The sequence below is a fragment of the Thunnus maccoyii genome, chromosome 5, assembly GCF_910596095.1.
Source record: "Thunnus maccoyii chromosome 5, fThuMac1.1, whole genome shotgun sequence".
NCBI lineage: Eukaryota > Metazoa > Chordata > Actinopteri > Scombriformes > Scombridae > Thunnus > Thunnus maccoyii.
Window position 1 is genome coordinate 10454790 of NC_056537.1, and position 27112 is coordinate 10481901.

General features: G+C 38.1%; 2 protein-coding genes across 3 annotated transcripts; both read left to right on the plus strand.

Moving 5' to 3' along the window:
* Nucleotides 1-2703: 2703 nt before the first annotated feature.
* Nucleotides 2704-18605, plus strand: LOC121896950 (forkhead box protein P2-like). Of its 2 annotated transcripts, none has more exons than XM_042411077.1 (16): nucleotides 2704-2971; nucleotides 3933-4101; nucleotides 7873-7977; nucleotides 9220-9306; nucleotides 10281-10413; nucleotides 10924-11101; nucleotides 11557-11661; nucleotides 12854-12941; nucleotides 13367-13519; nucleotides 14338-14527; nucleotides 14646-14716; nucleotides 15725-15826; nucleotides 15935-16056; nucleotides 16898-16967; nucleotides 17077-17201; nucleotides 17279-18605. In XM_042411077.1, exons 2-16 carry the CDS (start codon nucleotides 3946-3948, stop codon nucleotides 17433-17435), a joined length of 1842 nt encoding a protein of 613 aa, XP_042267011.1. In that variant the 5' UTR covers nucleotides 2704-2971; nucleotides 3933-3945; the 3' UTR covers nucleotides 17436-18605. The 2 variants fall into 2 exon arrangements, with proteins under 2 accessions (XP_042267011.1, XP_042267012.1); XM_042411078.1 differs by having other exon boundaries at nucleotides 2707-2971; nucleotides 17306-18605.
* Nucleotides 18606-20998: 2393 nt separating this feature from the next.
* Nucleotides 20999-24984, plus strand: LOC121897309 (myoD family inhibitor domain-containing protein-like). Its single transcript, XM_042411716.1, has 4 exons — nucleotides 20999-21059; nucleotides 21577-21666; nucleotides 22219-22473; nucleotides 24670-24984. Exons 1-4 carry the CDS (start codon nucleotides 20999-21001, stop codon nucleotides 24939-24941), a joined length of 678 nt encoding a protein of 225 aa, XP_042267650.1. The 3' UTR covers nucleotides 24942-24984.
* Nucleotides 24985-27112: the final 2128 nt, after the last annotated feature.

Here is a 27112-nt window from a genome sequence, read left to right on the forward strand (position 1 = left end):
GTCTTAACTGAGGAATGGTGAGCCCTCCCCTTATTTGGATGAGAACAGTATAAAAGCAAAGTCAAGCCTGTTAAGGGAGGATAATATCTGGGGGCATTTTCTCCAAAAGGAAAGAACCAAACTGTGAGAGCATGTAGGATCTGATACAAACCGGTTAATTTTCTGAACAATGAGCTCAGAAAATGGAAGAACAAGACAACATCTAAAGGACACTTCATACATAAAAGAAGAAAAAGCAGTATAATTAAATCAAAGAAAGAAAAGAGCAGCGGAGAAACTATTGCACGAGAAATTGGCTAAAACAATGGCAGATGCGGTCAGTACTTGTGAGAGCATCTTCACCAAAACAGCCCATCCTCCATGTAACCTTTCCCCTCAGCCAAACTCCTCAGACGATCCCTCCTCAGAGGACTCACCGCACATCTCAAAACCCTCACTCTCCTACATTGCCCTGATTGCCAAAGTCATCTTGTCCTCTCCCTCCCAGAAACTCAACCTGGCGTCCATCTACAGAGCAATGGAGGAGCAGTTTCCCTACCTCAAGAACCGAGGGCCTGGCTGGAGGAACAGCGTCCGGCACAACTTGTCCGTGAACGACTGCTTTGTGAAGGTAAGCCGCTGTGAGGACGGCAGGGGGCACTACTGGGGTGTTCACCAAGCTCACCTGAGAGACTTCCAGCAAGGGAACTTCAGGCAGTACAGGAAGGCCAGAGGGAGGAGAGAGAAGGAGCAGTATGAAAGGTTTGCAGGCTGTCTGGCTTGGATGGAGACCAGCTGCTTCCTAGGAAGGTTGTGTGAGAATGGATCTGAGTCTTTGGGTTGGGTGGAACCACATCTCCCTCTGCAGGAAGAAAGGAGGTATCAGAGGAGTCTTTTGAACTTGGCCGAAACACATTATCACCCTTGGAGCGTAAGCATGGGCTGGGCAGATACATCCAGCTGGATGAGACGTTACTATTTCCCTGAGAGGCTACCAGACTCATATGGCAGAGCTATAGCTGGGAGAGGGCACAGCAGTCAATCCTTGACCTCCAGGCCGCACTGTTGGGAGATGCATGACCTAATACTGAAAGGCATGAGAGAGTCTTATGACAGCAGGTTCATGACACCGCCACTACAACTGCTCAGCTTCCCAAGGTGCTGGTGTATGTCTCCAGTCATCCCAGAGTTATTAAAAGTCGGCTATTAATTGCACAGCTGAACTGCCTTGAACTGTTACAAAGAAAAGTGAAACACTGATGGAGACTACTGACATGTTTTGCATGTTTCTGAATATACAGAACAAATGTACATTTTTCCTTCAATAATAACTTAAGGGCAGGTAAATAATAATCCAGTAGGTGGCAGAAAGTTACCTTAGTAACAATATCTACAATTCAATCATGAAATGCTCTCATGGTTTGTCCTGCTTTGAGGCATTTTTTGTGTGATAACTTAAAATGATTTATTTGATCATCATGTTTGGACTTAATTATTGTTATTTGTTGTGAACATAGCTATGCCATGCTAATTCTTATTTTTTATGCCATAACAACAAACAGTTTAATGTGCACAAATATTAACGGATGTATTAAGAGATTGCGTTCCTTAACTTGATAGCCCTCTTATATAACTAGGAGTTGCAACTAATGATTATTTTCATTATCGACTAATATATTGAGTATTTTCTTGATTAATCGATGAGTTGACAAATCCTCAAATGTCTTCTTGTCCCAACCAACAGTCCACAACCCAAAGATATATAGTTTACTATAATAGAAGACTAAATAAACCAGAAAATATTCATATTTGAGAAGTTGGAATCAGAGAAAAACTCTAAACAGTGATGAAAGTTAGTGGCAATTAATTTTCTGTTGATCGACTAATGGATTAATCAACTAATCGTTGCAGCTCTAAACTAAACTATACCATAACTAAACTCCTGATTATATGGCAGTCTAATCTTGTTCCCCATCCTCTTTCTTCATCATGTACATACACATATGTAACACATTATGTTGCAATAAAGAATTGACATTACAAGAAGCCAGGACAAGAGTGGGATACTGTAAAAAAGAAGAAAACGCAAAACCAAAGAGGCTTTGTATAACATTTCTTATGTCTTAAACAAACCTAGAGTCATTTTCAGGTATTTGTTTGTCTATGTGTTGGACTTGTACACTCTAGGGTATACTTCATTTATCAACAGCCCAAATTAAAACACTTTTATTTGTGTTTAATAGATGTACTGATATGCTATTCAAATAAAAGTGCAGACACCACTGTAAATAGCTCTTTGATAATAGTTTGACAGCTGTGTAGCTGCAGAGCTCTTTTTGTTGTTCAAAACTCTCAGAAACTGCATCTCTAAATAAAGTCACAGACAACCATACTTGTCTTTTCTCAAAGAGGAGCCTTTGTTTTAATCATAAAGGACATTAAATTATGCTTGTTTTGCAGCATTTTGTTTTTTTAAACCTTCTGCTGTTTTCTTTAGTTTTAAACTGGATTGTGTATGTCTATGAATATCAACAAAAAAGTGCCAAAAAAAGCATTCTTACTGCAAAAAAAAAAAAGGTAACAGAAATGGAAAGAACAAAATCATCTTTTGTCTATTAATATATATATATATATATTTACATTATTATAATGTGGATGTTACATTTATTGATTCATATATTACAAATGCAGAAAAAACTATCCTCACTACAAATGTGGAGACACTCACCACGTATGCACTGTTACTTTTAAACCATTTTGAGCCTAAAATAGAAACGATCTGAAGCTCTAGCTAATTTGGTAACTATTTTTTCTTCTTTTTCACACCCCTGTAATCAACTGCTATTCTCACAATCTATTGACTGACACTGTAACTCCTCCCCCACAAGTAGACACATAACTCCATCAGTTCTCTCCCATCCTCACGCCAAACTGCATGACTTGGAGACATCAACACTGCCTGGCTGCTCTGAATTGACTATTCACCTGAACAGTAAGTAGGTTTAATGCTATCCTGATACAAAGAAAGACTTTAGGCATCAGAGAGCTTTTGAATATGACTGTGCCATCAGTTTTTAGGAAAGTTAATACTTGGGTTCTACATTTTAGGAGTAATTGGTTTGTATTTTTCACTCTTTCTGTGTATGTTTAGAGTCTCTTTCTCTCTCTCTCAATTTTATGCAGTGCCGCGAGAAGTTCAGATATAGATAAATAATTTATTTATAGATAAAAGTTGACTTTGAAAACTCCATGCAAGCTGTCGTGGATCTCTATATCCGTCACATAAGAAGTCACAGATAAATTTACTGACTCTATTCTGTGTCAAATATGAGTGATTTGAATTGTAATCTTCTGAAATTATAAAAGTGATACTGTGCAGTAATTGTCATATACATGTCTGTTTGTTAATAACGTAACAAAAACAAAAACCTTTGTTGAGGATGCTGTTATTTAAGAGCATATATAACATAATGTTTTCATTTGTGCAAAGGTCTGGATGATGTTAATGTAAAGAAGTTTTTTGGCATTTTTGGCTAATTTGTTGATTTGTTCATTTAATATCTTAAAATACTTATTCTTTATTTTCTGTTTCTGTTCACATGCATTTCATGTCTTACATGGAAATCAAAGATTTACTAACTTTATCTAGTCTGTGGTTCAGTCAAATTGTTTCTGCAGTATTTATTTATATTCATAACCTTGCATTCTTTATATTTGTTGTGAAAATAAATGTCTTTTTATGGAAAGGAATGTCTTTGTCTTTCTCTTGGCATGACTCATTAGCCAATTTCTTCTGCTGTTTCAAAATTCATAATGAATTAGTTTTCTTTCCGGCCATGTTTTTAAAGCAAAGCTACAAGAAGGGGAAATTTAGCAGTGATGCTCAAGTGCATACTGTACTTTTCTACCGTACTTGTCTTACAGCTTATTTAGTGTTGACTGTTTTCTTTTAGCACCTGTGCTGGAATGCCTGAGTCTCCTCTCAGTCCCACGGCAGCCCGTCAAACCCCAGCCAGCAGCCTCATCAGTCACACAGACAACGTTGCAGGAGAGAGTGTAGCTAATGGGGACTCCTGCAGTGAAGTGAGCAGAGGAAACTGGCAGAGTCTCCACCATAAACAGGTATCTTCATCCTCTTCCTCCTCCTCGTCCTCCCCCTCATCCTCTTCTTCTTCCTTCGTCTCTTCCTTCTCCTCTTCATAAGCGGGAAATAGAACAGTCTTAGGCAAACAGATGTCAAGAGAAATACTGCATGTCAACTCCATATTGGACGTCCTCTGACAGGACACCAAACCCAGAGTCTGCAGCTCTGTTGACAGTGGCGGGGATTTCATATGAGGTCTGATCCGAGTTGGGAGTTGACACACAGAACTCTGTTTGCCCTTCATTATTAGTTTGTGAGTCAGGGCCAGGGAGGAATAATTGTCCACAGACCTAGGCCAAACAGATGCAAGTGAAAGGCAAATAAGCATGGCCCAACATAATTTTATGGTTGTCTGTTACGATTCCATCCCTGGGAAATTTTATCTAAGGGATCAATGAAACAACCCAGATAATGAACGTCTGGTCGCCACTCCTTCCTTCAGTCTGTTTGCTCATCTTGTCAATTTTGCTCTGCTCTTTTCTCTTAATTCGTTTTCAAATACAGTACTTGTTGTGGCCCTCAACTTGTGAGCCTGCAGAATTTTAACAACTGAAAACATTGGCACTGTCCATAGTAAAAGGTCTGCTAGCCCTGCAACTCTGTGAGCTGAATTTTTGAAGATGTTATTTTTATGTAATTTTCAGCTGACTATAGTAAGTCACAATGTCATAACGACACCGTTGCATTGTTACCTAGCAGCTAAAGTGTGTTTACAGTCTTCAAAACATAATAATGGCTTGTGTGTGAAAGTTTTTCAACCTGCAAATTTTTAGAAATATTACAAATGAAAACTATTTACATTTAGGATTGGTTTTCTTGCATAATAAAGGAGTGGGGCCTCCATCTGTAATGTATTTCCTTTGACTGCAGCATCCAACCCACACACCACCCAGTGATTTATAAAGCATGATAATGAAGCCAGCGGTAGTGTTGATGTTGATGCCGCTTTTATAATCTGACACAAAAGCAGATTGAGGAATGACACAAAAAGTTTAAGACAAGGACTGCAGCTAGCAAGCATTTTCATTAATTAATCTGTTGATTTTTTTGTGGTTAATTGATTCTTTTTATAGTCTAAAAATTGTCAATAAATTGTGATAAATGTCCATCACAATTTAGTCTTCAAGGTCCTTTTTTTGTTAACTAACAAAAAACCAAAAGATAAAAATCAAATATATTCAATTTGCAAAGATAGAGAAGAAAATCCTTACATTTGAGAAGCTAGAACCGGTGCATGTTTTGCTCTTTTTTTTTTTCTTGATGAATAAATTCTTTAAGCCAATAAAATATCTGATACATTTTCATCAATCGACTAATCATTTTAGTACTATGTAACACTAATTCACACATGCATACAGCATGCAAATAGAGATCATTACACTGGTTGTACCAAAGCGAGAATTCTTCATTTTCTTAACATTTTATCTTATCAATGCAGTGGAAACAGCAGAGGTTTTATCTCATAAGACTGATGACAAATGACAAACTCGAGGTCCCTGGTGTGTTCTTCTTTCATTACATCCTGCGAGCTGCTAAGATATTACTCCAACATAGACGTCAAGGCTTCACTGAAACTCATGAAGAACACAAGGTCACATCTTTGCACATCCCAGCGATTGACATTTAAGACTTAGCACAACTTTAAAAATTTTGTGTAGTAGCTTGATTTTCTCACAAACTCCAGGCGACAATTTATTTTTCAGACAAGCAAGAAATAAATTGCATGTTTCCCAATAATCAATTGCACAAGTATTACTTTTTAGTAGTGTTTGTAATACAGTGTGTTGAATTTGTTAAGAGGCTTTTGTTGTTTCTTAATTCAGCCATGACAATCGCTGCTGCCTCTGTTTGAATACAAAAGAAGGACCACTCTGTTATTTGTCTCTCAATCAGTAACAGTCCAGATCGGTTATTATTCTGTGAGTGTTTGCCTTTATTAATACCCATACACTTCTATTAGGAGTCACAACAAGCATGTAATTGTGCTGCTAATTAACTGGTCAGCCTATCTCCCATCTCATTTAGGGTCAATGACACAATCTAGCACGATGATGTCCACAAAAGGTTGATTCCCATTCAATGGTTATTACCGACTGGTGAACTCGGGAGGTGGGGGGTGGGGGGAGTAATAGTAGCTGTCTAGCTAGATACATACTTAGCATTTCTATACTAAATATATACGAACTGGAAATCAGTCTTGTGGTGTGGTAAAATCTTTACAGATCCCCTCCAGACATAATGTATATAGAATATTCTTCTTTGAATAATAACTTGTGTCTGATATGGTTTTTCCATCAAAAAAATTCAATTATCTTGTAAAAATCCTAAAAATTACATCTCGTCCTTCTTTCTCATTATAAATTCCAGACTCTAAGAATATGTAAATATATGTAATTTCTAATATTTTCCTGCTAGAAACAAGATGTCTCCTACTTTGCTGTAAAGTCCTTTCTCAGTGTTTGTGCACTGGAGGCTTCAAGTTTCCACATCACACTTGTATAAGAAGAATATTGCATCAGGATTGGCTTCCAAACTATTTGTGATGTCACAAATCATGCTCATGGGCCCGCTACTTAAAATGGGATTTTAGAGAGGGAGATTAGCATTGGGTTACCTTATAATTGCAGAATGCCAAGAAGAGACAGAAAACTGAAGACATTAAGGGATCTGCAAAATGCAGCTAGAGGCAGCAAGAGAGGAGATGAGAGAAATAAAGGTACATTTGCATAAGCCATTAGCAATAAGTTAGGATGCCCAGTAGAACTTAAACCTCTGCCTAGGCATGTTAAAAAGTTTTTAAAATGTATCCTGTCATAAAACTGATATGAAATCTGGAAGATAATGATTTGATTAATCCTGTTAACAGACAAACAAGCGGAGAGGAGTGAAAACATAACTTTCTTGGTAGGGGTAAAAACATACATGACAAAGGCAAGAGGGATGTCAGCGCCTTACCACCCCAAGTAACTGGAAAGGCATGATAAATTAAATAGACCTGCCAAGTCTTTCAAGGACGCCAATTCTTTAACATGGACCAAGACAGTATTGTCACTGAACTTAGGGTGTCCCACTTTTCCTATGCTCTCCCTACCAGCAATGTCCAAGCTATGCTTAAGTGCCCTAAAGAAAATGATGTGGGCAATTCTTCCCAAAGCTGACAAAACCCCAAAACCTCAAAATAAATGCTACATTGCCAGAGACAACTGCCTCAGTTGAGCGATCATTCTCCAAATTGAAGCTGAGGAGCATCCCAGATGACCATAATGAGGCTGTTAACATTTACAAACTCATGGCCAAAAGAATTCTCCTTTTATTTCACCAATCCTGCTTCTCGCTTCCTCTACAAGACTGCTAAAAACAGCTGATTCTCAAAATGTTAATAGTTCCATGTGTTTACTACAGATGCAATGGGAGAAATAAACATTTAAAACCCATTCACTGTATTTGATTAAAGGAATGTTTGCTAAATAAATAAATAAATTGTAACCTTATATTCTGAAACACCCTATAAAATATAAATCTTAAATTGGGCCCTTTTACCAAACATGCATCGTTGTTCTCTGCTGACAAGGGCCAACTGAATGTATCAGGTGCCGTTTTTATTTGTTCACCCCTGGCCTGAGTCCACCACTAGTTATTATTGTTTAACACCTGACACTTGCCTCCTCTCTCACTAGTTCGTCCTTTTGCCTCCACTCTGTAGACTGTAGTCCTGCATCATTTTATCCCTCCTCTTCTTCATTCTGAAGGTCTTCCTTGCAATGATGGCTCCTCAGCAGATGCAGCAGCTTCTGTCCCCCAACCAGCTGCAGGCTCTGATCCACCAGAAGCAACAAGCCCTTCTGCTCCAGCAGGTATTTATACAATGCTAACACGACTACAGGCACTACTAATAATAATACTTACCTTAAGTGTTTTGGTTGGCTAGTTAACCAGTTTAGGAGGTAAATAAACTAACCTACCAAAACTGAGATAAACAAGTTACTTTCAGTTAATTAGTTAGCTTAACTGACCATCCAAGTTCAAACAATACTGAATTAGATTATAGCAATAATTTTAAACTAGTTTGTTACCAAGTCTATTAAGGCAAACTAATTAGCTAACTGAAAAAAAATACAATACTACAATATTGTCTGACATTCATTTTAGCCGGCTAACCTTTAAGTTCACATTTGAGATTGGTATAGCCAATCTAGTAAAATAACTGCAAAAATATCTAACTAATCAAAACAAACTTGGATTTTGGTTCTTGCTAACATGAGCTAGTTAGCATAACAGCTAGCTAACACCAAACCTTCATTTTTTTTATAAAATGGCTTTTAATTATCATTAATTTTAGTATTTTCTGTTTTTATGTCTGTGAAGCAGTTTGTAAACTTGTTTTTGAAAAGTGCTAATGTTATATAAATAAAGGTTATTGTATTATTATTTCAGACTAACATTAGTGATACTAACGTTAGCTCATAGTTATCAAGACCATTTAATTTACTAGTCAAAAAAGTAAAACTAAACAAAAGCAAAACACTCATACATATTTTAGTTAACATTAACTTTAGCTATGTATCCTAACTGACCTTCCAAGTTCAATTTAGTGATATAAGTGTAAGCTTATTAACTTAACTAACTAACTAGCTTGTTAGCTAGTCTGCTGACCTTCCAATACAAATAACAAGAAGGTCAATGAAAAAAAAAAAACATCACTTCATTGTTTTATTTAATTGCTGCCTCTAATGTAGCATTTATGATTTTTTCTAATATACCTCTCAGCTTAGCTTACTTCTGACTACAGGATTATTCTAAAACTACCTCTGTAAATGAAACCTCTGGTCATTCTTTCAATTGTGTCCCATCTTAAATAATGGTGAAATTGTGCCGGATACCTCAAATTACCTCACTTTCAACAAAAGAAAAAAATATGCTTGTGTGCAGAACCTCTTTAAAGAAATGTGACACTGAATCTATAAAATATTTGAAATTATAATTCAAGTTTTTAATGTATTCTACCGTTTAACCAATTTTGCTGGAATTTGTTTGAGAGTCATTTTTTTTCTACATGTGTAAGTGTACATGACTAATCACCATCACCATTTCTCTAGCAACATCTTAAAGAGTTTTACAAGAAGCAACAACAACAGATCCACCTGCAGCTGCTTCAACAGCAGCCAGGCAAGAAAGGCAAAGAGGTAGGTGGTTATTGTTGTCTTCCTCTTATTTTCCTTTTGTAAATTAAGATCTTGGCCTAACATTTTATATATACATTAGGGCTGCAACTAATGATTATTTTCACTATCAATTAATCTGTTGATTATTTTCTCGATTAATTGATTAGTTGTTTGGTCCATAAAATGTCAGAAAATGATGAAAAATCTCAATCACTGTTTTCCAAATCCCAAAGTAATATCCTCAAATGTCCTGGTTTGTTTCAACCATCGGTCCACAACCCAAATATATTCAGTTTACTGTCATAGAAGACTAAAGAAACCACAAAATAATTACATTTGAGAGGCTGTAACCAGAGAATTTGGAAATTTTCCTCTTAAAAAATGACCCCAAATGATTAATCGATCATCAAAATAGATGGCGATGAATTTAATAGTTGGCGACTGATTGATAAATGACTAATCGTAGCAGCTTTAATATCCATTTTGGGGAAGGCTGATGTTGAAGATCAGTAAAAAAAATGTGAAGACTGATAAGTCATCTCTAACTTTCATCAACATTTGCGGGCAACTGAAAAAATTCAACAGGAGGTTCGACATAATGAGGTGATAACATGTTTATATGCTTTTGTGGTTTGGAAACATGGCTTTCTAGCTGAGACGGATTTGGTGGTGAGTTTTTTTGTTTTGGATCGGAGACAGTCAGAAATCTCAGCACCTGGTGAAATAATTGTCGAAGGATCTTGTACTTTTTATAAAGCTGGATAACTGACAAAATCTCAGTCGTGATTGGTTTGGTCATCTTTATAATGTGATATACTGTGGCTTGAAATGTTTTTGGTCTTAAAAGGCTGGGATCAAAGCCCACACAACTAAAAAAAAACTCCAGATATTAAATTCACTGGCTATGCTCCACTCTATGCGGAGTCGAAAATATGTCACATAAATACAACCTCACTTTGCTGTGAGATGTTTTCTTTTCTTTCTTTGTCCTCCAGCTCCCCGCACAGCAGCTTGTTTTCCAGCAGCTCCTCCAAATCCAGCAGCAGCAGCAGCAGCAGCAGCAGCAGCAGCAGCAGCAGCTCCTCCGGGTGCAGAGACCGGTCCTGTCCTCCCCCGCCCTCTCTCCAGGTCACTCCTCCTGTCATGAATTACAAGAATTTCACTTTTCCTCCCTCTTTGGAGCAGCATCTGTGGAATGCAATAGTGATGCCAGCTGTAATTTTGCAAAGTTCAGATTGAATCAGTCAGTAAAAGTTACAAGAAAATAGACAATTCTCACGCAACGGACCTACATGCAATTTAGTCACCGAGACCTCCACACAAGAAGATCTGTTGACTTTCAGCTATATAACTGCACCTCACTAAAAGGAGACAATGATGAAAATGAAACGTAAAAGCAGAAATATTTTAGCTGGGATAATTCAGGAGAGTGAGTTGCTCTCTGTGTCTCTGCTCTCAAAATATGAGGTGAAAATGAGTAAGTCTGTGAATGAATAATTCTGGAAAAAGATACCACTCTTAACTACATGCACATGTGTGCCTCTATTGTATCATTTATGAATAATTAATGATACATTCCCTAATCATATATCAGAAATTGACGTTATTCTGTATGTTGTTTCCTTCTTCTTCTTTTAGCTGGTTTAAGCCCTGCAGAGATGCAGCAGATATGGAGAGAGCTGACAAACGGAATAACAGAGGATAAAACCACACTGAAGACCAATCAGAGCTCTGCTGCTAACAACATTAAGCCAACTAAAGTCACAGGGAGACAGACCGCTGACCAGCAGTCTGCCTCTCCTCGCAGGGCAGAATGGTATAATTTTTGTTTTCATGCTGTAGATAAATCACGAGAGCTCAGATGATGCTGCCTTTTTGTAAAACATCAAAGACTTGTCATCATTTTCTCTCTCTCAAGGTGCAGGTGGGGAGGTGTTTGCTTTTGCAGCGACACATTGCTTTTAATTCCCCTTGGGACGATATATTTTGTTTTGTTTGTTTGCTTTGTATTCCACCACCTGAAGTAGCTCAGCAAAGAAAAAAAAAGTTTACATGACTACATGTCCCAAATCAAAAGTAAATAGTTTTCCATTTGTTTTTCCGTGCTCCCCTCCACCTCTCTCTGTCATTTTTCTGCTACCTGAGAAGAAAAGAAAGCTCTCTTATATCTGTTTTATTGCTGTTTTGCTCTCGTTTTGTTTGTGTTGACTGGCTGATGTGGTTTTTAATCATGACAGTACTTTCCTTCTCCTTCTCTTCCTTCTCATCTAGTGCTGTTAAAGCTGATCGTGCCGCCACGCATGTTCTCTACAGTCACGGGGTGTGTAACTGGCCTGGATGTGAGTCAGTCTGTGAAAACTTCAGCCAGTTTATAAAGTAGGTTTTAACTTCATCCTCATACAGTTCACTTTTGATATCTCTCTGACTTTTTGCACCTTTCTGTTTATGATTCAGAAGTGTACTCCGCTGAAAGTCTATCTATTCAGCACCACATACTCACCTGGAGGCTTGAAAGTGGCTCTGAAATGTTTCAAGGCCCTGTTGGTGCCTCTCATGTATTATCATTACCTTGGAATCAGAACTAGTATCAGCTTGTATTTGAAAAAAACCCAAAAGGTTATTTAACAACTCTTATCGCTGTTTTGAAGGAATTTCCAGAATCATAAAGGATTTTTTTCTCACCACATGAAAAGTATTGTCAAATTGAGACTTTCTAATTTCACCAAACTCATTTTAGACAACACAGGGAAAATATAAACACATTATGTGATAATGTCATGAAAGGTTATGTGTATACACAAATATAAATGATGGTAAAACGTTTAAATTGGTTTAGAAAATAGGGTCGTAATCTGGGAAACGGGTTACAAATCTTATTTATCGTGCAGCGAATGGAATATTATTTTATCCACATGGACAGACGAGTCTTTGATGATTCTGGAAAAACTTTCAAGACATTGGCAAGTGTTGTTAAACAACCAAAGATCACTGGGAATTTATCTTTCAGGAAAACTGATGCCTATCTGTCATTTGAATTTAAGGAAAAGAAATCAGAGGCAAAAACTGGGACTAAAACATCAGCTTGGATCATCAAAAACACCAATAAAAACTTCTCCGATCACTCCCTCAGCACAGTCCGCTTCTCTGCTCTTGATATGTTCAGAATGTTTCAAACGTTCGCCAAGAGGTCATTGAATTAATTAGTGCATGAGTGGTTTGAGTCAAGTTTCGGGTATCGGGTGCATGGTTGTGGCAAGGATAAAACAAACAAAACACCCATGGCACTCACAGATCTTCTAATCTTCTAATTATTTCTTGTGGATACAATAAATAATAAGAAGATAGATGTGTGAGTAAATAATAAGAAGATAATAAGAAGATAGATCTGTGTCTGGGTCACCACTGGAATCCACTGATTACTGGCTGTCATCTTCTGTGAAGGAGAAAAAATACAAACTTTTCAGTGATGAGTATTTGATACTCAAAGGAGAGATTTTCTGTAGAGATTTCCTTTAAAGCTCCCGCGTGTGTGTGTGTGTGCGTGTGTGTGTGTGTGTGTGTGTTTCAGGCACATAGGCAGTGAGCACACTCTGGATGACAGAAGTACAGCCCAGTGCAGAGTCCAGATGCAGGTGGTTCAGCAACTTGACCTTCAGGTATGCATGTGTCCTGTAAAGATGACCAATCATAGTGAGGTTAGAGCTGCTACTTGATTCTGTGCTAGTAGCCATTTAAACCTGATGCTTGAAACGGTTTATTAAGTTACGTTGTCAGATTTATATTGATTTAAAAAAATATCTCCACTGACATTTCTACAAAAGCAGTATTAGTCTGCAATACTGGATTCTTTTCCCCTCAGTTTTTCAATATTTTAGGATCTAAACAACTTTTTTTTCTCATGGTAAATATTCATGTAATGTTCAATCACTACCGTTTCCTTCCTGATGTTTGACACAGCAGGAAATTGTACTACAAAATGTGTCTGGTTCACAGCCTTCCATTTCAATAAAAACGTGTTCAGTGATTTTGATGCGACCGTCCACTCTGAAGCATCTCCCCTCCCTTCATCTCCTCTTTACAGCTCTGCAAAGAACGGGAGCGTCTGCGAGCGATGATGGCTCACCTGCATCTGCCATCTTTAGAAGCTCAGTCGCTCTCTGCACCCGCGAGTCTACAGTCACCGACATTAACCGTATCACAATCTGATACGGCTGCTGACCCACGCTGTCTACAGGTAGATAGTGTGCAGTAATAGCTGTGTGAACAACAGAGTCAGACTAAATGAACCGTAAAACTGTGCGGTGTTTTCGGAGCTGTAAGCAAAACTCCATGTAATATGTGATGGGGAGTGAAAATAACACTTGCCTGGCTGCAGCCTCATCTTCTCCATCCTGCAGTGTGTGCACTGATAAAGATGCCGCCCAGCTTGTAATTGGAGTTTAGCACTGTGACCTGGCAAACATTTACAGTTGGATGAGTTGCAAAAATATGATGGCATTTCCTTAAAAACAAAAAAGCATGGCTTAGAGGCACGCTAGCACGAGGTGCAGGTCAAAACATTTGAACCTTCTCTGAGACATGATGCCAGATTGGATCACAAACGAATGCCTTGGAAAAAGTTTTACCATTGTACTCCTTTTTGTTGTAACTCTCAAATGACTTTTTCACTGTTCCTTTGTGGACATCTCTAAGGCGTAATCCTTAGTCCTGAGCACTTCCTTTCCTTTCGGCGCCCAGCTGTTGGCACCAGATGGCTGCTGTTGTGTTTTCAGACAGCAGACATGCTCTGATAATGTGGAAGCTAATCATTTGTTAATCTTGCAAATATTGCACCATAATCACAACACTCACCAAACAATTTCACCCTATAATTAACAATAATTGGCTTCCTTCTTCTCGCGGTATTAGTGGAATCACCTCTGAAGAGGCGGATCAAATCGCTCTGTTACACTCTGTTGAAATTCTCCTTCTCTGTTTTGTTTCTCCGTCAGTCTTTTCATTCCACTCGTTCCTTTGTTAACTTGTATCGTCTCCCTGTTGTCGTGCACTCAGCTCAGCTCAGTCTCCATCGCCGACAACCTGCCCTCGCTGAGCCCGTCAGACTCGGCGCAGGTCTCCCCTCAACCTCTAGCCCCTGTCGGCACTCCGTCCCAGGGGTGTGAGGAGGAGTCGCCCACTCATACATCATGTGCTGGGGCCATAAGACATCGTCATCAGCCTTTGATCTACTCTCTGTCTTCAGGTAAACCAAATACTGTGGTAACATTTACATTATGTTCACACAGAAGAAATACAGTTCATTGCACATTTTCTGTTTCAGTTTGAGTTTTCACTCACTCTTTTTTTCCCCCTTGATCCAGAAAATGAATATGAGCTCTACAAGAACACTGATATCAGACCACCTTTTACCTATGCGACACTGATAAGACAGGTACAATCTATGACTTGGATTAAAAGTATGTGTGTGTGTAATATTGCATGTGTAATTTGAGTGTATATTTATATTATTTTGTAGACTTAGTGCTCAAAGAATGAAGCTGGCATTCATTGTTCTATATTTTTATTGTCCAAAACCAAAACCAGCAATAGGTTAGTCTGTCTCTCGATACTTCAAGACTTCTCTACCGTGTCTGTGGTTTCACTGGCAGACAGATATTCTTGAAAACAGGTTTTTAAAAAGGCTAAATTATTTCCTAAAACAGTTGGGCACCGTAGTTTTTAGCAAATGTTACTTAAACAAGCAGAAATGGTGCATTTGTTGGGAATGATTTTCACCTGCAGATCAACACACATTTGGTGCGCTACTGAGTATCTACAGCAGCTGTTAAGTGTAGATGGGATTGAATCAAAATGAATTAAAGTGGCCATGCTCATCTAATTAAAGAACATGTCACCCCTGACAACGGTGTAGCTCAATTATGCATTTTTAAAAATATTTTTTGGACAACAATGGAGGTCTATACAGAGGAATAAGATAGCAGAAGCTACTTGTTATTAAGATCAGTTCATTGTTGGTTTTGGTCTTTTCATGGGATTTGTTGACAATAAGAAAAATATAGGATAATTCTAGATAAACAGCATCAGCCTTATCCTATAATTTAGATAGAAGTGTCTGTTTTTTGTGACTTTTTACTCATTTCTCTATTTTGTATTTGCTGGTTCCCAGAGTACAGAGATAATGATGTTGGAGGCCTTTCTTATCTAGGAAAGACGTCTCTATCTTAACTTCTATGTTCATGTTGTCCTGTGAGCGCATTCATTTGAATCCAATACATGTCAGTCAGATGATTACTGGTTGATTCATAGGATTATAAATTAAAGTATTGCCTCTGATTGTGTGATGAATGTGCATCTTTCCCTTCATTCCTTGGATTACAAGTAAGAAGGGCTTTAATTTGATCCTGTGATGCGCTACAGTTTGTTTCCTCTCTATTTACAGGCTATTATGGAAGCATCAGACATGCAACTCACACTCAACGAGATATACAACTGGTTCACACGGACGTTTGCCTATTTCAGACGCAACGCTGCCACTTGGAAGGTATCACACCCGCAGATAATTAACCCCGTGATCCCGGTGTGTGTCGTACCTGATTTGTGCAGCTTGTATTCAGTAATATCTCCATCACTCTGATTTTCTCTGGATCAGAACGCCGTGCGCCACAACCTGAGCCTGCACAAGTGCTTTGTGCGTGTGGAGAATGTGAAAGGCGCTGTGTGGACGGTGGATGAGGTGGAATACCAGAGGAGGAGATCCCAGAAGATCACAGGGTACAGTAGACAGAAAGACTTCTTGTTTATCACAGCGATGGTGTAAATTCAAATTAAATGAAAGTTTCTGACTTTCTCTCTCCAAAAGAGGAATCATACCACTGTATCATTTCTTTAGCAAAAAGTACTGAAGCAAAAATGCTTTCCTATCTTTACTTCAGCCCTCATAACTACCTAGACTCTGGCCTATTTCTCTTCTACTGGTTTATGATGTGAATCATAAACAAAAATGTAATTATTATACAATACACAGACTGAACAAATATTGGCTATTTTAGATTTTATCTGCCCCAAATCAAATGCAATACTTTTAACATTCTTAGACATTAATTGACAAAAATTAAGATTTTTTTAGGATCTTCAAGAAATTGTATGGGTATTTTTTGGGTACAGTTCACAAGGGAGAAAAGATAGTAGCAGACATTGATTTTCAGCTTTTAATAATGCAAGCAGACACATATATTGGCACCACAGTGTTTTCGTCAAGGCTAAAATGGACAAAATGTACAATATAGTCTTGTGTAAAGTCCCATCAAGTAAAATTGGTTCCATATTGCATCTACAGTATTCGACATGTTTGCTTCTTCATCATAGGCATCAGTGTTCGCATGGTAATACATGAGTGGAATCATTATGGAAACTGTTTCAAGGCTCTTGTACAAGGTTCTTTCCTGATAATTAATTCAAATGAATTATTTGTCATCAAAACTGACCTTCCCTCAAACTATCACTGTCTTCCATGCTGTGTTTTATGGAATATATACAAGTATTGATTTGCTTGGGATGAATTAGACATGTATTGTGTGCATTTTGAAATTCTGTTACCTTTGTTACTCTGCAGGAGTCCGTCACTGATGAAAAATGTTTCCTCCAGCCTCGCTTTTGGTGCCGTTCTGAACGCTAGCTTACAGGTGAGAGAACAGTGTTTCAGCGCTGCTTTTAATAAACTGCAGCGGCTGTTTCGTGATTAGAGGAACTAGTCGAGGTCACGGTTTGATTTTTGATCAATCTTTTTTGTAGACGGCACTCGCAGAAGCGTCACTGCCAGGATTCAAGGAGTGTGCAAGCAGAAACTCAAGGAGTCAAATACAGGAGAACAGAACACCAGATAGCAACAGCACAGACTCCTCTGCACGAGTCCAGCAGTGAGTTTTTTGTGGATGTGAACTCCAAAAATTTGTTCAATTGTTGCTGAATATAATGCACTGCAGTCAATGTTCAGAACGTCTCTGTGTGTCATCTCTTGCAGGTCTCCTTTCCTTAAAGACAAAGCACTGAATCTGAATGACCAAGAATCTCTGATGCCGACTGTAAACCCGGCCGGTCTGCAGCTCGACATGACTGAAAACGACAAAGATCACTTGTTTGACCTCGAATGACTTCTTCACAGATTAAAAATAATCAGCTACGAGGCAGTCAAGCATGCCTTCGTTGAACATTCAGGGATGTAGATCACAGTTTACTTACAGTATCATTGTGACTTTATGTTTAATCTTTTGTATGTGTCGTCTGCAAAATATTTGATCACATCAAAATTGAGCTATTGAGAATTTTTCAGATATTCAAATTAATATTTCAAAGAGATTAAAAAATGTTCTGTCAGTTATTTATGAGCTTTAAATGTAACTTTACAGTTTATTCACTTTTGAATCTATACATTTCATAATTTCTTTTACTCAGATATTAATAGCATAATCTTTTTTTTTTAAAGGATCCCTTTCCAAGGCATCATGACAAGCATCAAAGTCAAAAGCCAGGTGATATATATGAATGTACACATTCAAAAGTACAAACAAATCCAGCCCCTTCATGTGTTTTAGTAATATATACCGGTTTTCCAAAGGCCAAAGTAATCCACAGAAATATATGTAATAATGTAGAAAATGAATGTTTTGTGTATTTGCTGTAATCGCCTAAAAGTAATAGAATAAAGTATAGAGGTGGTGAATCACACGTTACATCAAAGATGGAGATGTTGTGTGTGTGTGTCATTGAAATATTTGAACATTTGTGGCTCCTCTCTGTTTTTCTCTGTACAAAGAAAGATTCAACCTGCTGAAGTGGGTTTTATTTCTAATTCTTATTATGTCAGTGTGTCTTACTGTATGTGTGTTTTCCTGTTTCACTGTGTGTAACTTGATTGTTCCAAACATTCCTCTTTTATAAAAGTTTGTGGCTTTAGAAGAAGGCTTCAGGATAGTTGCTGAGTGCATACACCAGTCTGTATTTATAAAAAATGTGTTTATCTGTACAATGTAAGTTATTAATCTGTAATAAATATATGTTTAATGCTTTATTTATCATAATGAGACCTGCCATAAATGACATTGATAAATAACATTGTTGTCTTTAAATCCAATTCAGTATACAGGCTAAATTTAAATGTTATGCACCAGTATACTTATAGACACACTGCCACTAATCTGGTGTGGTTTTACCTGTTAGACTGGTTTAGTTTGTTTAGTATTTGAGATTTTTACAAAGAAAAAGAATAAATTCCTTGAGTAAATACACTTGTTGTGGTGTTATGTTTGGACCTGTGAAATCAAGCTGATATGATACACATAAATAAACTTGAATAAATTAAATGTATTATTTGGCTTTATTGAATGTTAATGCATAATACACTGCCGATGCTTAGTGAGATAAATACAGCCAATGTTGAACAATAAGCCCGACATATCACATTAAAACATTTTCCATATTTTTGACAGTGGTAGAATAATTGACGGTATTTGGTTGTTCAATATTATGTATTGAATGTTACACTCAACACAACACAAACCAGTGAATACATTCAGGTTTCCATTACAGTTCAGATCATTTCTGTTCAGTAGGATTAAAAATAAGAGTGAACTTTGTAAATAGAGCTACAAAATCTATTCCCATTAGACATGAGTACAATACAGAGTCCTCGTAATACTGCTGCAAAATGCCATTTTGAATGTTTATTTAGCAATGTGTGTTTTATGTAGTTATTGACATAAAAGCAATGAAATTTATATGAGGACAGTGAAAAATACCTTAATACCTTGAAATACATGCTGTGCATTATTGATCCTCAACAACAGTCTATACTTGCTTTGTGAAACAGTCATTTTTAAAATCAATTACAGTTAATATTCATGGATATTTATCTCTTGATGATCACTGAGAGAAGTTTTTTTTTTGTTTTTTTTAATCACATCACCATGTAAATTGCTAAAATTATACCAGCATCCATGGATAAACAGTCCCAACAGCATTGCATCCTCTCATCCACTGATGATCACTATAAAGTGAAGCTGAAACTGTAGACTTCACTATCAAATGCAGAACAAAGGCCTCAGATTTTTCAGCTCCCTGTTTTGACTAATGTCAGTAATTGTCTGGGCTGATAACGAGTTAGCTTTAAGCTTGCTGTTGCCTCTCAGGGCTTCCTTTGATTCGCTGTCAGCCCATTAGATGACATTTTCTTCTGATTGCCTCCTCACGAGGCGTGTTTACTGACTGAAAGTTAGCATGGTGCTAGACAACTTCAACAGCTTCACTTATGTGTTGCTTTGATGTGCCATATACTCACTGTGAGGCGGGCAAGTCAACATGTTTTGCAACGCAGCACTTTTGACAGCACTTATCAACAGCCCCTCCAAAAGGGCTGGTCTCATCTGGTTCATCTCCTCATCAAGATGTAATGATGATGCTGTCGCACGTGTCCAATCATGAAGTCACCTGGAAACGGAAAACAACACTTTCACAAACCAACATATATGTCACTTTGCCTGTAATTAATTATTTAAAAATGTTTCATTTTGTTTTGGGAGGTTGTCGCATCAAAACTCACAGAATTATTGATTGATTCCCATTCGGTTATTAATTATTTGTAAATAATCATTAAAACATAACATTTAATAACACATATGTTACACTTTAACATCCTGTAGGTTCAAATGTTGTTAAAAATAACACAACTTGCCTCATTTAGGCCATGAACAATGGAGTTTGCAAACTCCATCCACCGAGGAAGACCATGAGATGTTAAAACATAGTAAGTGGACGTTGAGTTAAGATTTTGTCAAACATAAGTTAATTATTTTTTATAATTATTCATGTAACAATAATTCTGTTAGTTTATGTGCATGTATTATTTTTATTTGAAAATAACATAAATATGTTATTTTAGTATATATTAGTACATATAATGTCATAATTTATGTTTTTCTTTTTGGTTTGTTATATTTTTTATGTTTTGTTTGACATATAGCGTTGTTTTGACAAATGTTTGGCATTACACAGAAATAAAAAACAACTATTAATGCTTGAATTATTTAATTAGAGAGCACAAATGAATAATACATGTGCACAAATAGTCAATTTAGGAGCACAAATTAAAAATTCTGGAGCATTAATTCCTTTTTTCCCTTCCCCATGACATCTACAAACATTATTTAGCATAACTTTAACACTTTTGCAAGACAAGGTGATGCACTGTTGAATCACTGGCATTTATTAGCATAGTGGAAGGACTTTGACAAGGTTTGTGTGTGTGTGTGTGTGTGCATGAGAGCGAGAGCGAGAACTTGCATGCATATTCAGCTAACACACTTGTGGGGCATGTGTCTCCATTGTGTTAGGTGACTAAAAGCAGAACAGAGAAGACAACCTAAAGTCACACACAACCAGGCCTCGACCAGCTGTGCTGTTCTGCGATCAGCTTGTTCAGAGAGGACACTTGGGATCTGCTGGGAAGGGGAGTGTTATTAATTCACCGGACAACAACAAAACACACACACACACACATACACCCACACACTTACAGTACAGCTCACAGCCTCCTGAGCGGTGACTCATGCCGGCATATTGGGGGGTTTCCTGACCTCTTGGTGTGGACAGAAGCAGGGGGATGAAGACGGTCTGTTGAACGAAATGTAACAGAGATCCTGAGCAGTCATGTCCATCAGACATGTTACTAGAAGAGAATTTATCTGTGGACGGCACAGAGGAACCAAACAACCCAGCTAAAGGCAAGTGCTTAAGATCTGATCTGAAACAAGCTGTAAGTTAGTCTATTTTACTTAATATAGCACATACACAAAGCTGCTTGAGCCACTCCTTAGGATTCAACTGATAACAAATATTTTGTGCTGCTATTATCTGTAAAGCTGACGATTTTCAAGCAAAAAATATTGCAAGATCTTGGTGTTTCCCTGAGAGACTTTATACATGACAGGGTGGTAAAGACCCTGAACCACCTTACTTATTTGTTATGTTATGTATGTTATTTATGACTGCCTTTATGTGAAAAAAAAATCTTAACAACCAAATTAGCAAATTAGATAAAAACTTATCTTTTGTTTTAGACTTTGTCTGTGCAGAAACTGTGGTCAGCGAGGAATCTTCGTCACAATGTTTTGGCAAAAATATTAGAGCTGATTGTGAATTTCACATTTTTTCACCTTGTGCATCAACGTCCAGTTTACATCCATACTGTACGGCATGCATCTTTTCAGCTAACATGACTTTCTTTTGATGTTTTTCAAGGCAGTTCATCTTTAAAATCAGCACAGGAAATCCTTTCAGCATGTGATCCCATCAGTGGAGGAAATGCCGTCTCAACTGACCTCATAAGCAGTAAGTGGAAACCCTGAGACCTGTACAGCAAACAATACAGTGAACGAAGTCAAATGTTGTGACTCTTGGCAAGAGATTTAACGAAAAAATAAAGTAATTTCATTGAAGTGTTGCAGAGCTGTTGAGAAGGAAAGTAAGCTGAAATGTGACAGCAAGATGAATCAGTTAATTAACAATTCTGTTAAGTAACATTAGAAAAATGTTAAGGGATCCCAATCATTTTATGTTGTACTTTCTTGGTGCAGATTCCCTACCAGATCACAATAGTGAAAGACGTAAACATAGAGAAAAAATGAATGTATGCAAAATGTAAAACGTAAATGTAGTGAAAATGATAAGATCTAGGTTGAAAGACAAATATTTTGTGCTCCCAAAGTGTTCAAAACCCACAAATCTGTCCCTGAGCACTCTCTAATTTTGAATTGCGGATATATTACAACTTAAATTTGCTTTGTGCTCACTCCGTAGTTTAATCATTAAATAATTTCTATTCTATTCCTCTTCTGTGATTATCAAGTAAGACAATCTTTACTGCATGTCTGTTTTGTCTAGCTCAGCCTCTGTCTGCTGCAGCTCCGTCTGCAGAGGTCTCACAGGGGGCAACAGGGTTTAAGAAGCCTCAATGTGACATCCACAAGCCCACCTGCCCACGATGTGGCCACACAGTCTCAGACAACACGGTCCTCTCTCTGGACCGACACCAGACCTCCAGCTTGTTGGTACACAGCAGCAGCAGCAGCAGCAGCAGGAGAAGTAGGAGCAGGAGTAATGTGGCTGGCTCACACCAACCTGCTGCTACACCTGGTGGTAGGCACATCTGCGCATGGTGTTAAGTTTACTTTTTATATGTTTGCCAGGGTTCAATTCCACTTAAAAAATTTCAGAGCTCTGGACTGGCTGATTGATTAGTTGAACATTAGTTTAATGTCAATTGTTGTTGTAGCCTCTTTGGGAATGTCGCCCACCAAAACCTCCCACTGAAGCGACTTGTGCAGTGCACCAGAGATAGGTTATCCTGGCGTTAATTTACCAAATTTAGCAGTGTTTTATTAGTGAGTTTTAGAGATGCATGAAAGCATATTTGTGTCACTGCTGTTCCAAGGTCAAAAATGAACTTTGAAACTTGGGTTTCAACATCGACAAAAAGTCCTTAAAGTGCTCAATAATTTGGAAAATTGAACATTTCTACAACAACTCAGCAAACTCCGTCTACTGATAAAGATCATATGATATGATCAAAAGCCCCAGAACAGCTGCTAAATGGGCCCTGAGGTGAGAACCACTTAGTCGTCACCCTTCCTTCAACACTGTCTTTTCATAAACATCAAATGGCTTGTCCAATAAGTTTTCAAGTGTGGCGTCTTCTTTGTCTTCCTGTTGCGCCAATCTGGAATGAACTTACCGCCCTTTGTGGTTCAATTACAAAGAACAGCAATGAACCCATTCAACATCTGAAAACAAAGCCATGTGAAAGTGACATTAGTGCTTTACTGGAACAGCATGTTTCAGTTTTCAGAAAAAAGGAATTGGTTTGGGAAATGTATGTTGGGTCAATTTTCCCACCCAGCTCACAGCCACTTCCATTAGCTTTTCAATGGGAAACATGTAACTGTACTGACACAGTAAAGAGGAGGTTGATATGTGTATTGTAGCTATTCTTGGATTAATTTAACATGCTTTTGACTATTATTTATTGAAAACCCAATTTCTATTTTGTTTTGTCCTGACCAGTCGACACGAGTGACATATTTGTCCCACCGTTTCATTTGACATGGAAGCTGTGGTAGCGGTTGCTAGGAGCAGTTAGCTTAACGTGTTTCACATAGATCTAAGAAATATGGCAATGTAAGAGTTATTTCTGTAAGTCCGTTTACAATAACTTGTACAACTGTGTCAATGTCAATCATATTTTTTGGCCATGTTTCTGTTCTTATTTTTCATTAATGTAATCAGGTTGCTTTCAAGCTAAGAGGAAGACGCGCCCGTTTTTCATTCCGCCTAAGATCTGATTGGGCAATTGTTTCTCCAACTAGTGGAAACAGCTGTCAACACAAGATGTGGGTGGTTATATAGAGGTCTGGAAACATACTATAGTGCAGCCTGATGGGAAATGAGTTACGATAAGTGAGCATTCAACTGAAATGTGTACATTCAAATGCATTTTCTGTGACCACCGAAGACAAAGACAATCTATCTTTCTGTACAAATGGAGCTCTAAAAAGTTTCCCTTGAACGCTTTCAAACTGCTACACTTTCTTCCAGTTTTATCAAAGCATGTGATGGGCCACTCCTTGTTTATCATTGTGTTCATGTTGTAATCTCTATGAAGTTATGCATTAAATCAATACAGTAGCCACACATAATGCTCCTTTTTCATCTACACACAGACATTAGCATAAGTTATGTGTGGGGGGTGTATAATTCGGGTGGCAGGAAAACGCTGAACCCCACTCCCCGGGGAATTCTGCCATCTCCTTTTCATTTACTTCCTTGAGTAAACAGGATAAAACAGCTCGCTTCATGAGCTCTCTCACTATCTGGTCCATGTGAGGATGAAAACAGTAGCTGAGTAATAATACAACGGTGAGGATCACGAGAGATGCACTGTAACACCACCAGAGGGGTTAATGTATGCAATTTCACATGCACCTAATTTGGGTAGGAGAGCAATTATCTTGTGACAGCTTCTTCCTAGTTGTTGTTCATCACTGGGAGCCTCTGTGGCCTTTTCTATTCTCCCCCGAGGACTGAATGAAGCTCTGTGATTAAGTAAACACAATCACACTTGATCACTGCAGCAGAGTAGTTTCTCTTTTAAGTTCTAGTTGGCACAACACACAAACATGCGAGAGATTAATTTAGGGTTAATAGAATCGTTAATCCTGGTTTTGATTGTGTCTGACAGGCGTTTAGAACACACAAGAGCTTTTTTTCTGACCTCTGATATTATATTTGTTGCTAAATCATTTTTTCTGTCTCGTTTCCTCACTACGATGCACGCAGACTCGTGTTTTCACCTGCTGCTGGCGTGCCTCTGGTGTCAGTGCTCTGTGTTGCTCCTGGGCCTGTTGGAGGCCTGCTTCTCCTGCCTTTACACCCTCTGCTCCTCCTGCTGCCACGCCTGTGCCCGCTGCTGCTCGGCCGTCCAGGAGACACCTGTAGAGGACCTCAACTGCCACGCCCACTGCCACTCGGTCCTGTTCGAGTCCTGCTGCGAGCCAACCGAGTTTCTCGAGTTTTGTCTGGAATGCTGCGAGATTTGCCATCGCGGCTAGTAGGCAGCTGAACCAGCCTGCAGGTGAAGCAGCTGAGGACGACTGTTCAGGACGCGTCGAGACTCAAACAACAAACGTTAAAACAAAAATGTGATCCGTTAGTGTCCAAACTTATTGATCTTGTTGTGTCCATCAGTTGTGGGTTGTTAACAACACAAACAGATGAGACTCTTTGTGATCACCAATACATCTAGAGATTATTCTCATACCAAATGCTGCTAAAATAACACATGATAACTTACCAAAAACAGGGGGATTTGCATCACACTCTCCTTCAGGCCTTGTGTCACTGATAAAGCACTTTTAAAGGAAAAGTCTTGACATTTTGGAGAGCTGGAATCAAGGTAGGCAGGCTTAAGTACATTCTGGGGCACTGGCCAGGTGTTTTCACTTAGTATTGACAATTACTGACTGTGATACTGACAATTATATGAGAAGATCAACACTGCGACTCTCATGTCTGTATGGATGTATCCTGGTGGGCCTTGCTTAATTCATTTTCTTTTTTTCTTGATACTACTACTTTAGTCATTTCTGTGTTGACTGTTTTTGTGAATTGACTTGTTGTGTAGTGGATTGTATTATATGAGCATGTGTGTCTGATATAGATATAGTAGACACAGTACAAATAACAATTACAATAACATTACATAATTATAAAAAATAGATTAATATCATTATATAACATTGTACTATGGTTTCATGTATCGTAACACAAACTGTCAGTTCATTTAAGACATCAAATCTGTTTACTACTTTACTTTACTTCTAAATCTTGTAAAGTGTGACTTAGGCTGTATGGGTGGTGTATCTCCAAGTGGGTTTTGGTGGGTCAAAAAGAAAGATAACTAAATAAAATGTTGTATCTCATTTGTTTAATCTGTACACAAACAGAAATAGTACACTTTAGAAATGATGGTGGCAGACCTAAGCTAGCTGTTTCCCGCTGCTTCTTTAGTCTTTATGCTAAGCTAAGCTAAGCTAATCGCCCCCTTGGCTTCTGTTTCATACTTAACGCACAGATATTAGAGTATTAATCTTAAATAAGTAAATATGTGTAGTTCCTAAAATAATGAACTATTCCTTTAACATCTGTTCAACCTCAGCACATTTCAACCATAAGGACAATAGGAAGGAATAAGTACATTATTTATCTCCTATGTGATTTTTGGGAAATATATTAAAAAACATCAAGCACCTTTTTAAATTTTAAAATGAATTTGTCAAGGCCATTTGTTCTGTCTGTTAAGCCTCTTTGGATAGCCATGTTGAATAAGCCAGAGTGGGACTCATCAATACTGTAGTGGTGTTGATTTCATGGCTGCACAATCAAATGGTCATTTTTGCATCATAAACAAGCACAAACAACTCAGAAAGGCCTACACTGCAGCCTGTATGGAAGTCACAGTACATAAGATTCAGCCTTTATTCAATAAAAACGTCTTTTGTTTGTACATTAAGTTGCATTTAATGACTTTGAACCAGCAAGACCCTTATTGAGAGAGGTCTACTTCTTTCGTCAGTTCAGTACCAGGTCTCATGTTATCAGATTGCAGGTTTGACTTCTCCCTGCACAGCTCTTTACAGCTGAGGAACGGGGCGACACAAAACCTGTCAGCTCTTTCTTGAATCCCTTTTCATATTTGTCACATAAAGCACTTAGAACATAAAAGAATGCTTATTCTTTCCAGATCTCGAAGATCGAAGCCGGCTCCTTTATAGTCGTCGTGTGAGATGACAGCAGAGAGGCAGAGTAAACAGCCAAAAATAAAACAAAGCGCAGATAAAGACGACGCTGTCAATCTGTCCGGGCCGAGCCAAGAGGCTCATTTAAATCATGTTAGAGCGAGTAAATCGAATTTAAGTATCACTTTTGCCCACAACACATTTGGATTCTGCTTGTGACAGGAAACAGCGGTGACGTCTAATTTAGAGCATGGCGAGTATACACCAGCAAATAAACACTCAGGTTTGTTCCACTTGTCCCCCTCAATTTGTTATACCCTTTACCCACAGCTGATGTCTACCTCCACACATCGCAACCAGCTGATAGTGTCAGAGTGGATTCAAATTCCTACATACGTTGAAGCCATAGCTTAGCAAACTGGTTGAGGCTGGATGTATATATGTATTTGCCTCTCAGTATTGATTTGAAATCACAGGTAGACTAA

Excerpts from the sequence above, each read along its gene's own strand:
- LOC121896950 (XM_042411077.1), top strand. The coding sequence starts at position 3,946 with ATGCCTGAGTCTCCTCTCAGTCCCACGGCAGCCCGTCAAACCCCAGCC. Across the intron at positions 14,717-15,724 it reads ATGCGACACTGATAAGACAG|GCTATTATGGAAGCATCAGA; the intron begins GTACAATCTATG and ends CTCTATTTACAG. Across the intron at positions 16,968-17,076 it reads TTCTGAACGCTAGCTTACAG|ACGGCACTCGCAGAAGCGTC; the intron begins GTGAGAGAACAG and ends TCTTTTTTGTAG.
- LOC121897309 (XM_042411716.1), top strand. The coding sequence starts at position 20,999 with ATGTTACTAGAAGAGAATTTATCTGTGGACGGCACAGAGGAACCAAAC. Across the intron at positions 21,667-22,218 it reads CTCAACTGACCTCATAAGCA|CTCAGCCTCTGTCTGCTGCA; the intron begins GTAAGTGGAAAC and ends TGTTTTGTCTAG. Across the intron at positions 22,474-24,669 it reads ACCTGCTGCTACACCTGGTG|ACTCGTGTTTTCACCTGCTG; the intron begins GTAGGCACATCT and ends CGATGCACGCAG.